The sequence below is a fragment of the Pomacea canaliculata genome, linkage group LG3 (genome assembly GCF_003073045.1).
Source record: "Pomacea canaliculata isolate SZHN2017 linkage group LG3, ASM307304v1, whole genome shotgun sequence".
Classification (NCBI taxonomy): domain Eukaryota; kingdom Metazoa; phylum Mollusca; class Gastropoda; order Architaenioglossa; family Ampullariidae; genus Pomacea; species Pomacea canaliculata.
The window spans coordinates 34,423,248-34,436,295 of record NC_037592.1 but is presented as its reverse complement, the minus strand read 5'-3'; the positions used below and the strand labels follow the sequence as shown (position 1 = coordinate 34,436,295).

At 39.1% G+C, this 13,048-nt stretch overlaps 2 protein-coding genes across 2 annotated transcripts in view; one reads left to right on the top strand and one right to left on the bottom strand.

The window, feature by feature from the left end:
• The first annotated feature begins 230 nt into the window (after nucleotides 1–230).
• LOC112559472 (DNA ligase 1-like) overlaps nucleotides 231–13,048 on the top strand; it is a 30,870-nt gene continuing 18,052 nt past the window's right edge. The window contains 7 exon segments of the mRNA XM_025230762.1: nucleotides 231–352; nucleotides 2,283–2,345; nucleotides 3,069–3,335; nucleotides 3,812–3,884; nucleotides 4,205–4,421; nucleotides 5,158–5,266; nucleotides 7,517–7,643. Coding sequence (XP_025086547.1) covers nucleotides 5,179–5,266; nucleotides 7,517–7,643 — 215 coding nt within the window. The 5' untranslated portion in view covers nucleotides 231–352; nucleotides 2,283–2,345; nucleotides 3,069–3,335; ... (1 more) ...; nucleotides 4,205–4,421; nucleotides 5,158–5,178.
• On the bottom strand, nucleotides 7,882–11,586 carry LOC112559474 (complement C1q subcomponent subunit B-like). Its single transcript, XM_025230764.1, has 3 exons — nucleotides 10,826–11,586; nucleotides 10,330–10,568; nucleotides 7,882–9,987 (listed from the first exon to the last, which is right to left on the bottom strand). The coding sequence occupies exons 1-3, from the start codon at nucleotides 10,927–10,929 to the stop codon at nucleotides 9,428–9,430; spliced, it is 903 nt and encodes a 300-aa protein (XP_025086549.1). The 5' UTR covers nucleotides 10,930–11,586; the 3' UTR covers nucleotides 7,882–9,427.

Genomic DNA, 13,048 nt, shown 5'->3' with positions numbered 1-13,048 from the left:
TTCAACCATCCAACAGCATAAACATGTGAGAATGACGTTCAGTGCATCAAATTATAATTTTAGATGTTTAGTGTCCAAAAATTGATGTCCATTATATGCATTGAGAAACCTCAGTATTCAAAAGTCGAAGAGTGTAACAATTATTGGTATTGTACATTTTAATTGTTTAACAGAATAAATAGTCTGCAGAGAGCAGACGACAAAAACAAACAGCATTATTTCCCTTTTGACAGATCTCCGCTAGTTAGAGTAATATTGATGCTTGTAGCGGGAAGCAATACAAAACTGCAGAATATTGTGTTATTTGCTCGTAGTACAATATAGTATTAATCAGGATGCAGAAATCGATCAAGTACGTATTAAACAAAGACAAAATATATTCATAGTGTACTTAGGATAATCGGAGTGCTCTCAAAAAGTTATCTGGATTGTCAGCTTTGTTATAAACAGAGCTCAGACTGTCTTTTTCGTAACCATAAGTTCCAGAGACTTCTGCTGCTGTTGCCACGACACTGTTATTTTTTCTGTTCACTTTGCATGCAAACGACTGCTAATGTCTGTTTTGTCCAATACTCTGATGATACAGCCCTCCAGCATATTTTAAACTGCTTCCAGGAGCTCCAAACGTTTGCAAATTGTGCAAAGTAATAGTAATAAAGATGAAAAGTAGGAGAAGTTATATCAATTATTGTTGATATTAGGAGAAAATGGCCATTCCTTTACCTCATAACTGATGTTACAAAAGTTGATAGAGTTATCTTGGACCTGTTTTAGATAACTTATCTCCCATTTTTACTGGATTATGCACAAGACGATCCAAGACAACACCACTGATATCCAGTGGTCCTTCACCAAACAGCTAGAGGGCCTGGACTTTGCAGATGACATTAGTCTCCTATCTTATCAGCAGGAGCATACGCAAAGCAAACTGAGCAAGCTAGCAGGGAAGACTGGCTTAAAGGTCAACAGAAAGAAGACCGAAGTGATGAGAATCAACAACAAGCAGGAACTCCAAATCCAACTTCAAGGAGAGAACATCCTGGAAACAGAACGCTTCGTGTATCTGGGGAGCATTGTCAACAAAGATGGTGGAGTGGACAATAACATCAAAAGCTGCATCAACAAAGTCAGGCATGCTTTCAACAGCCTATGCGTCATCTGGAACTCCCGAGCATTATCCTTCTGCAGTAAGACCCGCATCTTCAAACCAATTGTGAAGGCAGCCCTACTGTATGGTTCTGAAACCTGGAGAGAGACAAAGACCATCGACAACAAGGTCCAGACCAATGCCTAATCCATATTCTGGGAATAAGATTGCCTGAAAAAATCTCCAACAGTAGCCTGTGGAAGAGAACCAACCAAAATGCCACTAGCCAAGACATCAAAAAAGAAAATGGGGATAGATAGGACACACCCTTCGCAAACCAGCTGACACCATTGCCAAGCAGGCACTTGACTGGAATCCTCAGGGAAAGAGGAGAGCTGTGAGACTACAACAGACTTCGAAAAGAACAGTAGAAAGCGAGGCAAAGGACGTCGGAACCACATGGGCCCAACTGAGGTGTGATGCCCAAAACTGGGTCTGCTGGCGAGGTGTTGCTGTGGCCTTATGTACCTCAATAACTAACAAGGAATAAACTAAACTAAATATCCACAAGTGCTCTTTTAAAACATTTAGATCCATAGTTTGGAATTCCTTTGCCAGTTCACTTATGACATTCACAGACACATAGAACTTAAAAAGAAAAGCAAACCTTAAATCTATCTTTTCTAAAAGTACTCACCAGATTGACTCCCTTGTGTGAGTGGGTGGGTTCAAGATAGTTATTATTATCTGCTAATCCTAATAATGGTGAGCCTTCTTTCCATAATAAATTTTCTGTAAATTTACTTTGTATGGAAAATGTGATAGAACTCTTATTCTTAGTTTTGATGATGAACTTAGAAGCAATGAGAGAGATAATAATTAGTCTAAAGCGAGTATGTATTACTGAAAATGATGTGAAAGGCTAAAAAATCTAAACTATGATTTTTGCCTTAGAAGTGTGTAATCTTAAAAGCATTAAATTAACCTCCACCTTACCTGGCAATATATTATGTCAGATCTGTAAGTTACATATGAGATAACTAGCTTTTTTATGAAAAATTAAAATTGGAGTCATTACCTTCAGTGTTTTAGTTGATTTTCCTGTTTCGTTCTTATTTTATACAAATTTAAATGAATCCAACTGCTTTTTCAGTTTCGCCAGTTTCAGTTTTTTACTTTCTTTTTCTTATTTCAGATCCTTTTTTTCCCCTTCAAGCAAGCCAAAGCCTTCAAATGGTGAAAACAGCAATTCTAAAAGGTCAGAAGAAATGAAATGATTCCACTATAAAATAAAATATAAAAATGTCATCGTTCTTCATCTTTTCTTTCTCTGTGGTCATTTGCCAGATGATATTTAAATACTCCATCCAAATACAAATGTACAGTAAAGATCAGTTTTACTTTAAATAATTACGTTTATTGTACAATGCATTCCATTGTTGCTTTCATTTACAAGAAAGATATATTTGTCAGCATGCAACGTGTTGACTTACTCTAAATGTAGTTTGATTTAATATGTTAGGTGATAAGGTTGTTAGGCTTTGGTGAATAGGTTGTGCACATAGTCATGTGTCACTGGATTCTGCTTTACATGTAATTTTTCAGAACTGTGGTTTAGAACTTAGAAACTGGGGGAGAATTAAAAGGAAACAAGAAGAAGTTCTACATCAAGTGAAATTAACTCTGAATACAAAAGCAGGAATAGTTAAATAGATAAAACAATTTTTCTGATAATGGGTGAAACTGTTCAGATTATAGCTTATCATTTTATATGATGTGTTCACTGTTGCAACTAATAATAATGCTGAGAAGGGAAATTTTAAAAAATTGACTTAATTTGAGCAGTCCCGAGAAAAATGAGTAGGAGTGAGTAGTGACTTTCTGGGATGCTCTTGTAAGAAATGAAATATTTGGCTAATTGTTTAAGGCTAATCTTATTCAGTTGTGTTTGTTCATGAAATTTTTTTGTTAAATTTTCTAGTTCTGAGATCTCGGAGAAGGATACCAGTGAAGCAACTTTACCTAAACAGTACCAAAGAGAGTCCCTGGATTCACCAGTCAAATCATCCCGCCAAGAAGAGCCAGAGTATTATACAGTGATGAAGAAGATGAGGTTCCTGAAACTTCACCAATGAAATTAAAGAAAAGAAAGTTTTGTGATGTAAAAGACGTTCAAGAACATTGTTCTTCTATTGTTAAAAGTCCTGTGAATAGTGGAGCAGCTAAAGAAGAAGATAAAAAGGAAGAGGTATTGCATCAAGAATAAAAGAAAGAAAATAAAGTTGTCATTTTTAAATTTCACTTTGTAAGGTTTCTGTAATTTGATTACAAACATGCATCCATCTTTTACGGATGCTTCAGACCATACATATTTTTTTCTTTGAGATTACAGTTCTTTATATGGATACAATAATGCAGAATTAGGACCAAATACCTCACACTTTAAACTAAATATGAAGAAAACATTTATCAGTTATTTCTTAATAGTTTACTACCAAGAAGTACACAGTATCACAATATTAATGCTTTTGTAAAGTAAAACAGTCTGTTTGGAAATGTATATATTATTAAATTTATCAGTCTTAAAGTACTGCATAATCTGTTATTGTAGGTACAGAGATCCCTGGTGCACAATAATTTTTATCTTACTTTATCTTAAGATGGTAAATTTCTTGAGTATTTTACTGTAATATGTAAGTATCTGCATTTTTACAATTATTTCAGGTGTCTTCAGTCCCGGACAAGAGGGGCCCATCCCCAGTATCATCTGTTTTGGGGATACCAAGAAGAAAAACAGGTAATAAGCTGTCACAAAAATTCTTTCTTAGCTTAGGTGCACAATAGCAGGAGACTTCAGTTATTTTTGCATCTAATAAGACTATTGGAAATGCTGAATTACTTTTTTTATGTATATAAAGTGTTAATCATGGTATTCAACTCAGAGTTTTGAGGAAAGAAATCATGATTTTATACTTAAGTACAGTGTGCTTGTGTGTGTGGCTTGGTGGGTTTATGTTACTGTACATGTTCATGTGCATTCATGTGAATGTTTTATTCCAAGCAAGTTACTAGCCATCATATTTTTACTAGCAGTCTTTTTTCTGCACTGACATTCAGCAAGAAAAAGTGTAAAAGGAGGAAGCACCAAGAAAAACATTCTTGAACTCCAAGTGAGCAGAGATTCTACAGTCTCAGGTAATACTTCCATCCAGGAAGCAGACAACCAAGTGCCCACAGGGGAAATAAACAGAGCTTCAGAAAACACTGCAAAAGTTGGCAACTCAAATGATGTCAGCAGACAGCAAGAAAAAGCAGTGGATATGGATGTCATCAAGTATGACCATGTTTATTGGCCTGGTCTTATTAATGCAGATTTTAATGTTAAGGAAAATAAACTACCACTAGACATACAATCTCATTCAGATTAGAATAAGGCCATTTGGGTCTTTAGTCCAGTGGATCTGATTGATTTGATTTTAAAGTTTGGGTGGGAAGATATTTTTTCTCAGTTTGCCTGTTTGGTGAGCTCTTCTGGCCTACATTTTTACTCTCCCAGATTGTGAAGGGTAATATAATAACATCTTTTTTGTTAGTTTTTGTGGATGCTGCAACAACATCATTTCTTGAGATAAATCTTGTTTTTGTTTTTTTTTTTTTTTGGTTTAATTAATACCAAAGACTGGTTTATTATTCTTTATAAGGTCATGCATTTGCTTGGAGAATTACTTTGGGAAATAGTGTGTTGAAACCTTTGTGCAGTGTTTATCATTCATGATCTAATATTTAGACTCAGTGAAGAGCAGTGAGGAAAGGGGAGGCAGGAAAAGATTGATTTATCAAAATAAGGAAAAGCACATCCATCTTTATGTAGATTAAACTATTAAGATGTAACAGCTACACGCAAAAACAATCCACATTTACAAGAGGAATGTTGAACTCTGATCATTATGGGGACAACAGACTTTTATGATAGCAAGATTTTAAATGTAGTAAATTAGACATCTTGCAAATTTTAAGTATCGTTTGTTACTACTTCAATTTTGTTGCATCAACATTTAATGTTTGTCCAGGAATCAGAACAGGAAGACACAATGTGTAGGACCAAATGTGGCAACAGTAAAGAGTCTAGCACAGTGGTTCCAAAGGAGACAAGTCGTGTACCACTTAATGACTTTTTTGGTGGGTAAAAGAGATTGAGGATAGAGTATATGTGAATGAATAAATGCATTTGTCTACAAGTGCTTTTGTCTAGACATTAGTGTATTTATGTAAGAAAGCAAGCTTTAATTCATTTTTCACCAATTCATTAAGAAATGTTCTTGTCTCTTAAAGTTGTCTGGTTAAAAATAAAGAGAGATTAGCGTCATAAAAATAATAAACATTTTTCTTAGCTCTTAGTTCATCTTTTAGTTATCTTCAGTTAATGGGTAGGGAAGGAAAAAGAAAGTGATATTTACTTTTAGATTTTTCTAATAATTGACTTATTCATGACCTTAAATAATTTTACCATTTTCCTCTACTGCTGCATTCCAGGACGCAGGTTTATTTGGTAAGTTGGGTTAAAGCAATAAGCTTGACTTTTCCCCTCTTCTGAGAAAATGACTCTGAAAATTTATAGGAAATACTATTTTATCAAATTTTATGGCAGTCATGAAGTGTCAAGACATAGTGTATCTTCTTCTTGTTCCTATTCACCCCCCCAGTGGAGCACAGGGCTTAAAATACACCATGCCATCGGATCTAGTTCTTGGCGTCCCTTTCCAGTTGGGACCATGTCATGCCAGCTGCCTCTGTCTTGCTGTGGATTGATCTCCATATCTGTCTGGGTCTTCCAATCTTGCACCTCCCATGTGGGTTCCAGCCCAGAGCTTGTCTTGATAAATTTTTAGCTGGCTTTCACAAGATGTGACCAATCCAGCCCCACTTCTGCTTTTTGATGTCTTGGCTGGCAGTTTTTGTTTGGTTCTCTCCCACAGGTCTGTATTGGAGATCTTCTCAGGCTGATGTTGAGGATGTGGCGCAGACATTTGTTGTCGAATGTCTGAATCTTGTTGGTGATGGGGTTTATCACATGCCGTGTCTCAGATCCATATAGAAGGACTGACTTTACATTTGCATTGAAGATGTAGATCTGGGTGTGTAGAGATAAAGCCTTGGAGTTCCAGATAGGTTGCAGGATGTGGAATGCAAGCCTGGCTTTACTTATTCATCTTCTTACATCTTCATCTGTGCCTCTATCTTTGCTATGTTGCCAAGGTAGGTGAAGCGGTCAGACTCTATAATACATTCCCCATGTAGTTGGAGTGGGGCTTCTTACTTGTTGTTGACCTGCATTGTCTCCGTCTTCTTGATGTTGATTTGCCAGGCCAGTCATCGCTGCTTCTTCTGAGAGCCGAGTGAGCTTTGTCTGTGTGTTGCTGCTTGTGGGACAACGGGCTAATGTCATCAGCAAAGTCAAGGTCCTCAAGTTGCCTGGTGAAGGTCTACTGAACGCCCAGTCTATGATGATCAGGAAGATTGTCAGCGAGATCATACAACCTTGCCTCATTGCGAAGGGGTCAATCAGCTTCCCGTTGCGGATCACCTGGCATGTCAGATCCTCATACACCTGCTGGATGATGGCATTGAACTTTGGTGGAAATCTGTAGTGCTGTATCGACTTTCAGATAGTTTCCCTTTCTACGGAGTCAAAAGTTTTCTCAAAATTCACAAATGTCATTTCTTTCCCAGTCTCCTTTAATCCTATCCAGTGGTTGGCCACTGTTTCTTCCAGGAATCCTTCCAGCGCCTGTTTTTAACTTCACAGTTAAACTTTTCTTGCTTTCTGAGGTCTCTAAGAAACTGCCTATAGAATTTGTGGTCCGGTCTGCCTGAGTCACAGAAGGACTTCAGGGTGGGGTTGCTAGCCCCACACCCAACCCTCCTCCTTCATCCGGGCTTGGGACCAGCAGGTTACCTTTTGGGGGGGGGGGAGTTTCCAGGTGGAGTTACTTGGTGTGTGGATGTGAATTATTTTGGTGCATAGCAGGAAAGTAAAAATCTGTATAAGGAACAATGTTCGGAAATTCTTGAAGGTGCATTTATAGAGAGTGATAGTGATTAATATGGTGAAATCTTACACATGTATATAAGCACCCTCACATATACATGCATACACACACACAGTAAAGATACAACTCAGTGAAAAAAGTTTTTCATTCACCCAGTATCGGTTTCTTTTTGAAGCATATTTCAGTAAACTGCTTACCAAGCTAAACAAGAGAATCAAACCTTTTATAGTGTGTTGCTTTAAAACATTGATATAAGTTTATTAGCTGCTGTAGCTTGTAGCTGTGCTTCAAACTAACATTCTTCTTTAGAGTTTGCTATTTAGTAATCAAAGTTTTATGGTAAAGGTTGTTGGGTAAACTTACAATACTTGTCTTCCAGCACCACGAAAGACCTCTGGAAACAAACACCATAAAGATGAGAGTGAAAAAGAAAATGATAAAAAGGATCCGGTCCCAAGTTCAGAGTCAAACCACTGTCATAAAACTGTGTCACCTAGAATACCTGGGTAAGTTGTTAAATATTTCTGTGTGTGAGAGTGAGTGAGAGGAACTGTTGCATATTTATGCAACAGAAGCAAAAACACCTGCATGCTTTTAAAATATGAGGATATAAGGAACTTGGAGCATTGCCCACTCCAAAAGATATCAATTTTTTCATTCACAGAAATCCACAGAGAAAATAATTTCTGTGCTTTTTCTCCACCTCATAGAAACAGCAAAAAGAAGCAGCCAAAAAGATATTTTAACTCTTGACAATTTACTCAACTGCAAATAAACCATAAATAGTAAACAAAATCAATTGAAGCAGTATGTTTCATCTGAATACTCGTGGAAATAAAAAAACAGGTTGCATGATGCTGTTGTCACAGATGTAATTGTAGATAAAAGACCAATGGAATGAACTTTAGTGATATGGCTGTTGTGAAATCATCTTTATGTCTCATTAATTTTTATAGTGCTATATTGTAGTTGCACAATTGCATGTTGAGTGGTTAGTCTGAATGGAAAAAGGGTTTGATCATTGTAGTGATTCTGTACTATTGGGGAAAATAGGTTTTGAATGGAGAGAAAGTTGGAAGCCTGTTTGGAGGTAAAGATAAAGGCTGCCACAGCAGAGTGCCTAAAACATATATATATCTATTATAGTATAAGGACAGTGTATGGCTGTAGAGTACTTTTCTTCCTCCCCATCCTCGTCTACCTTTATCTTCCATCATAAATTAGCTATCATTTCTGTTTGAGACTGAGTTTTCCATCTTCTACGTAAGCAGGCTCAAACCCATAATCTCTAACTCCACAGTTTAGTGCACTAATCAGGTAGCCCCAAGTTGTAAAAGGAAACTGCTAAATCCAGAGACATTATCTACCAAAACCAAATTTGTTATAAAATGATCTGACTTGTTGAGTGCTTTACGGATGCATTATTATGGATCCTTATTTTTGTTAGAGATACACAAAAATGGGTTTTTCAAATATGTAAATGTGGTATGCACAGTCTTTCATCATCATACTATTATTAAGGTTAGTGAAAGATTAATTTTAATGATTTTGCATTTTAGTAAGATTTTATTATTTACTAATGAGATAATATGCTCGATTTGATTACGTTTGCATTGATATATAAATATAAAACCTATTTTTTTTACATTTTTGGCAATATTTATTGTATTTGTTATAAATAACTATTAACATTTAAAGCACACAATTTTAATCAGACTAACAATACAACATACTTGAAAAATTGCAAATAGACAATACATTTGAAAAATCTTTGTTAAATAAGTTCATAAATCCCACCCATAATTAGTTTGCTCTGCATCATTCAGTGAAGTCACTTGACCAAAAGAAAGTTGTTTGGGTTCTTTTGCCATATAGTATAAAACAGGGCTTCTGCTTATGCAAAAAATTGTGTACTGTACGCATTAAAAGTTCGGAGGACCTCTTCAATTTTCGTCAATGGGTCCCCTTCAAATTTGGGAGAAGAACAGGGACCCCTTAAAAATCTGAAGAAGGGGTCCCTGGGGCCCCAAAGAATTTAGCCTTAGCAGAAGCACTGATAAAAGTATTTATTTTCCTAAGACATCAGTAAAGTAGCAATTCAAGCATGACATTCACCTTATGGAATGTGTAGATGAAACAGTCTTTGCTTTTGTAGTGACAAAAATTGTACTGAGAAACAATAAAGTTTGTTAATTGGATCACCTCAAATCTGTCATAATGCTGGCCTGTTCCTAAAAAACGGTGCATTGTTTCCAACTTCATTTTTTGCAATACTGAGCAAATAGGAACATCAGTCGGCAAAAAGAATGAAGCCAGAAAAGGAAGAAAAGTGGTTCAGGAGCGATGAGTTGGCGTTGAGCTGAATCCACACATGGTCTTCGCGAATAAGCTGGAGGATGATGCTGTTGCTGCCTGTCCCATGGCGCGCTTGTGCGTCTCCGTGAAAGGCCATTTGATGGTCACTGTTCAGCATGATCCACCCATAGGCTGTCCAGTTCTCAGCCCCAAGCACATGAACAGTGAACATGTATGTGCCATTTACCTTGCAGATGAAGTGTGAGGAGTAGACATCAAAGCTGTTGCCAAGGTTGGTGTGCACCTTGTCGAAGGTCACAGGTGTCTTCTGCATCACTGGACCCAAGGGCTCGCTGCGGCTGACTGAAAAAGCAATGTGTGGTGGGCGATCGCCTTTTTCACCTTTAAAGCCTTGAGAGCCTTTGATGCCAGTCTCACCTTTAGGGCCTAGATCACCTTTGGGCCCTTCAGGACCAGGCAATCCACATTCACCCTTTTGACCTTTTCTTCCACGCTGACCTTTATCTCCTTCATCTCCTTTTGGGCCAACAGGTCCTGGGACAAATGAGAGGAATAGAACTTTTTCACAAAATATAACATTTATTACCATAAAATGTATTGTTTACTGTGAAAATTATAAATTTTATACCTGTGTTTTAGACAAAAGGAAGACAAAAACGAAAATTTTCCACCTTTTGTCTGATTTAATTTTTTTAATAGTATATCTGCATGATTAAATCCAGAAATTTATGTTTTTAGAACAGAAATGTGCAAAAGATTTGGTGTTTGTTCACAGTGTCAACAAGTAATCAGTTATTTGTACAAAAGACCTCTTGGTGTTTGTTCATAGTGTCAACAATTAATCAGTTACTTTTACAACAGACATTTACTTTTTACCTGCTGAACCTGCAGGCCCCTCCTCCCCTTTATCTCCCCTGGGTCCTGGCAGGCCATCTTTGCCCCTTTCACCATGGAGACCAGACAAGCCAGGCACTCCTGGAGGCCCAGGAAGACCCCTGCAGCAGGAGTTGCAGTTGTTGTCACCTTTGACAAAGTAGGTTGCTGCAGCTGTTAGTGATGCTAGCTGAAAGAGGATGGTCACTGGTAGCCAGGCTCCCATCTTGTAGCAGCAACCTGCAGGAAGTGTGCCCCAGTGACTGATTAAAAACAGAGTTTTTTCTTTCTGCCCTTTTCTCGACAGCAACTTTATTCTTGTCAAACATAAGCTTCAATATTAAAATAAATTGGACAGTGTACTTATTCAAGTACATATATAGCATTGTGTCGTTGGAGGTTATATGGGAACAGGATTTTATACTATCAAAGAACCATTTAAATTGTCTAGTGGTGCAAGTGATTGTCACCAATACAGTGAAGATTGGGTGTCCTAGCTTCAGACCTTATTTTGGTGGGCGCCTTTTTATGTGGCCAACTGCTTTGACGTGAAATGTTATTCACCCTAGTCTTAGAAATCATCATAGTCATGCAGTCATTCATCTCTTAACTGGTACCAGTCGTTGGGAGGAGCACATGGATAGATGGCAGCAGCTGACAAAGCCTGCCGCTCACTTAGGTGATAATGAGCAGGTCCTGCACAGGATGACCAGTTCACTCTCTTACTTTGTTGAGAAGATTCTTCTTCTGATCACTGCGGCATCGAGCACCCTCCTAAGTACCTCAAAGGACAGTCTTCGACAGTGTTGTGCCAGGTCACATGACCAAACCAGACCAGCATATGCTGCTTGACTGTTGCAAGTAGGGTTCCTGGTGTGTTCTTATGAGTGTGGTGACCATGTTTCTACTGTCATTGGTGATGTTCTCTGTACAAGATCTAGAGCAGCCTACACAAGCACTTGCTCGTGAACACCAGCATTCTCATCAGCAAGCAGTGACCACGTTTTTATCAGCAAGCTGTGACCACATTTCACATCTCAAAAGCAGGATCGTTGCTAGGAGGGACTGTCCAGCCTAGCCATCGCCCCTGATGCCGTTCGATCCTGATGCTTATACAGTATCTGTAATTGGTACAGCCTAAAACATCAATACTACTCCCAATCCCCAACAAATTTCTACCACTAAATAATTGAAATATGTTATTACAGTTTATAAATCTTGCACTTCGATGAGAGTATGGTATATATCAGAAGTGATTCCTTTTACCTCTTCAGTTTGTAAACAGCAACAGTTTTTAACTTCGGTACTGAAACTGCCTTCACGAAGCTCTGCCAGATATCCAGTTGACTAAACAGTGAGACTTCTGAATATTGCTGCCATAAATAACATGTCTTGCTTATGCAGGCACAGTTGTCTTCCTATGGGGTACAACCGCAGAACCGTTGGGTTCTCCGTGACCTGTCGAGCCAGTTCCACTCATTCTACGTTGTAGAACCGCAACGGGAGCACGTGTCTGGTGGATGCTCTCCTGTTCCAAAACATGCTAGGGAAGAACGCAGCATATTTATTTGTAAATGCTAATTCTAGAATTTTCAAGGTATGTTTGGGACAGGAGGAAAACTGGTCGATGAGTACTTTAGAGTACAGGAGTTGAGCTAGTGAGACGACCGCGACTAAAGTCTCTTTGAGCTTGATCACGTGGCGTATATAAAACAGTGATAGGCAAAACCTGGGGCAGTGAACGGTGACTACGTGGCTGCCATGTTAGAAACGTCTTTCAGGCGGTCGCGCGCCCCGTCAGCCTTACGTCATTGGTGCGCAGTGGGACTGTGTTTGGTGCTGTGGACTTTCACGATTGGTCAGTTGCAGATTCCAGCGTTGTGGAGCCGAGGAAAACGAGTGGCACGCCTGCTCTAGAGAAGGGCTATCCATCCCCTATCCCCAGTGTAAGCCGTGGTGACAATGGTGGCAGCAAAGAAAGAAGGCGAGTGTCGGGTGGGAGAGGGGAGTATTTGTGCAAGAACGAATATTGGATTGTCACGTTGGGTGCCTCTGACGTCACTACAAATTCGTTGGATGCTCTCAGACAACCGAGTGCACGCCGACCAGACCGTGTGTCAATGATATTCCTCCTCTGGGAGAAGGAGTGAGGGTGAGCTCGGCGTCTCCCACCCCCCAAATCTTGTCACTGTCACCACCCTTTCATTCCTAAAAGGGAAGGGGAGATAGTTTCAAAATTCGCTGTCAACTCTCTCCTCATGTCAGAAGTTTGACTCAACGGAGTCTGGCGGTCGGCTCGAGAGAAGGTTGGTGCTGATGGTTTAAACACATCGACACTAACGCTTTTGTGTCTGTTGAGCACCAGCTGACGCGATGGAAATAATACAAAGTAAAATTGTGTGTGTGTCGGAGAATTGAAAGTAACAGGAGGGGCAAAGTGGGCGTGGGAGCAGCAGTCTAGGCAGCAGAGTAGCCGTGGGAGTTAGTGAACAATGGAAGTTAATTAGTTGTATTTTTTTTCCCCCGCCAGTGCGTCGCTTGTTTTCTGCACGCCGGGCTTCGGTAGAGCGCATTCCCCCCTCTCCCCCATTACTCTCCTCCCCCGCCTGAAGGCAGAGTGGGGATCGAACGGCTGCAACAGCAAAAGGGGGGGAGGGTTATTTTCTGGCCTTACTACGACGCTTCCTCTTATGTGGACAAGTCTCTTTTGCGATGACAGTTT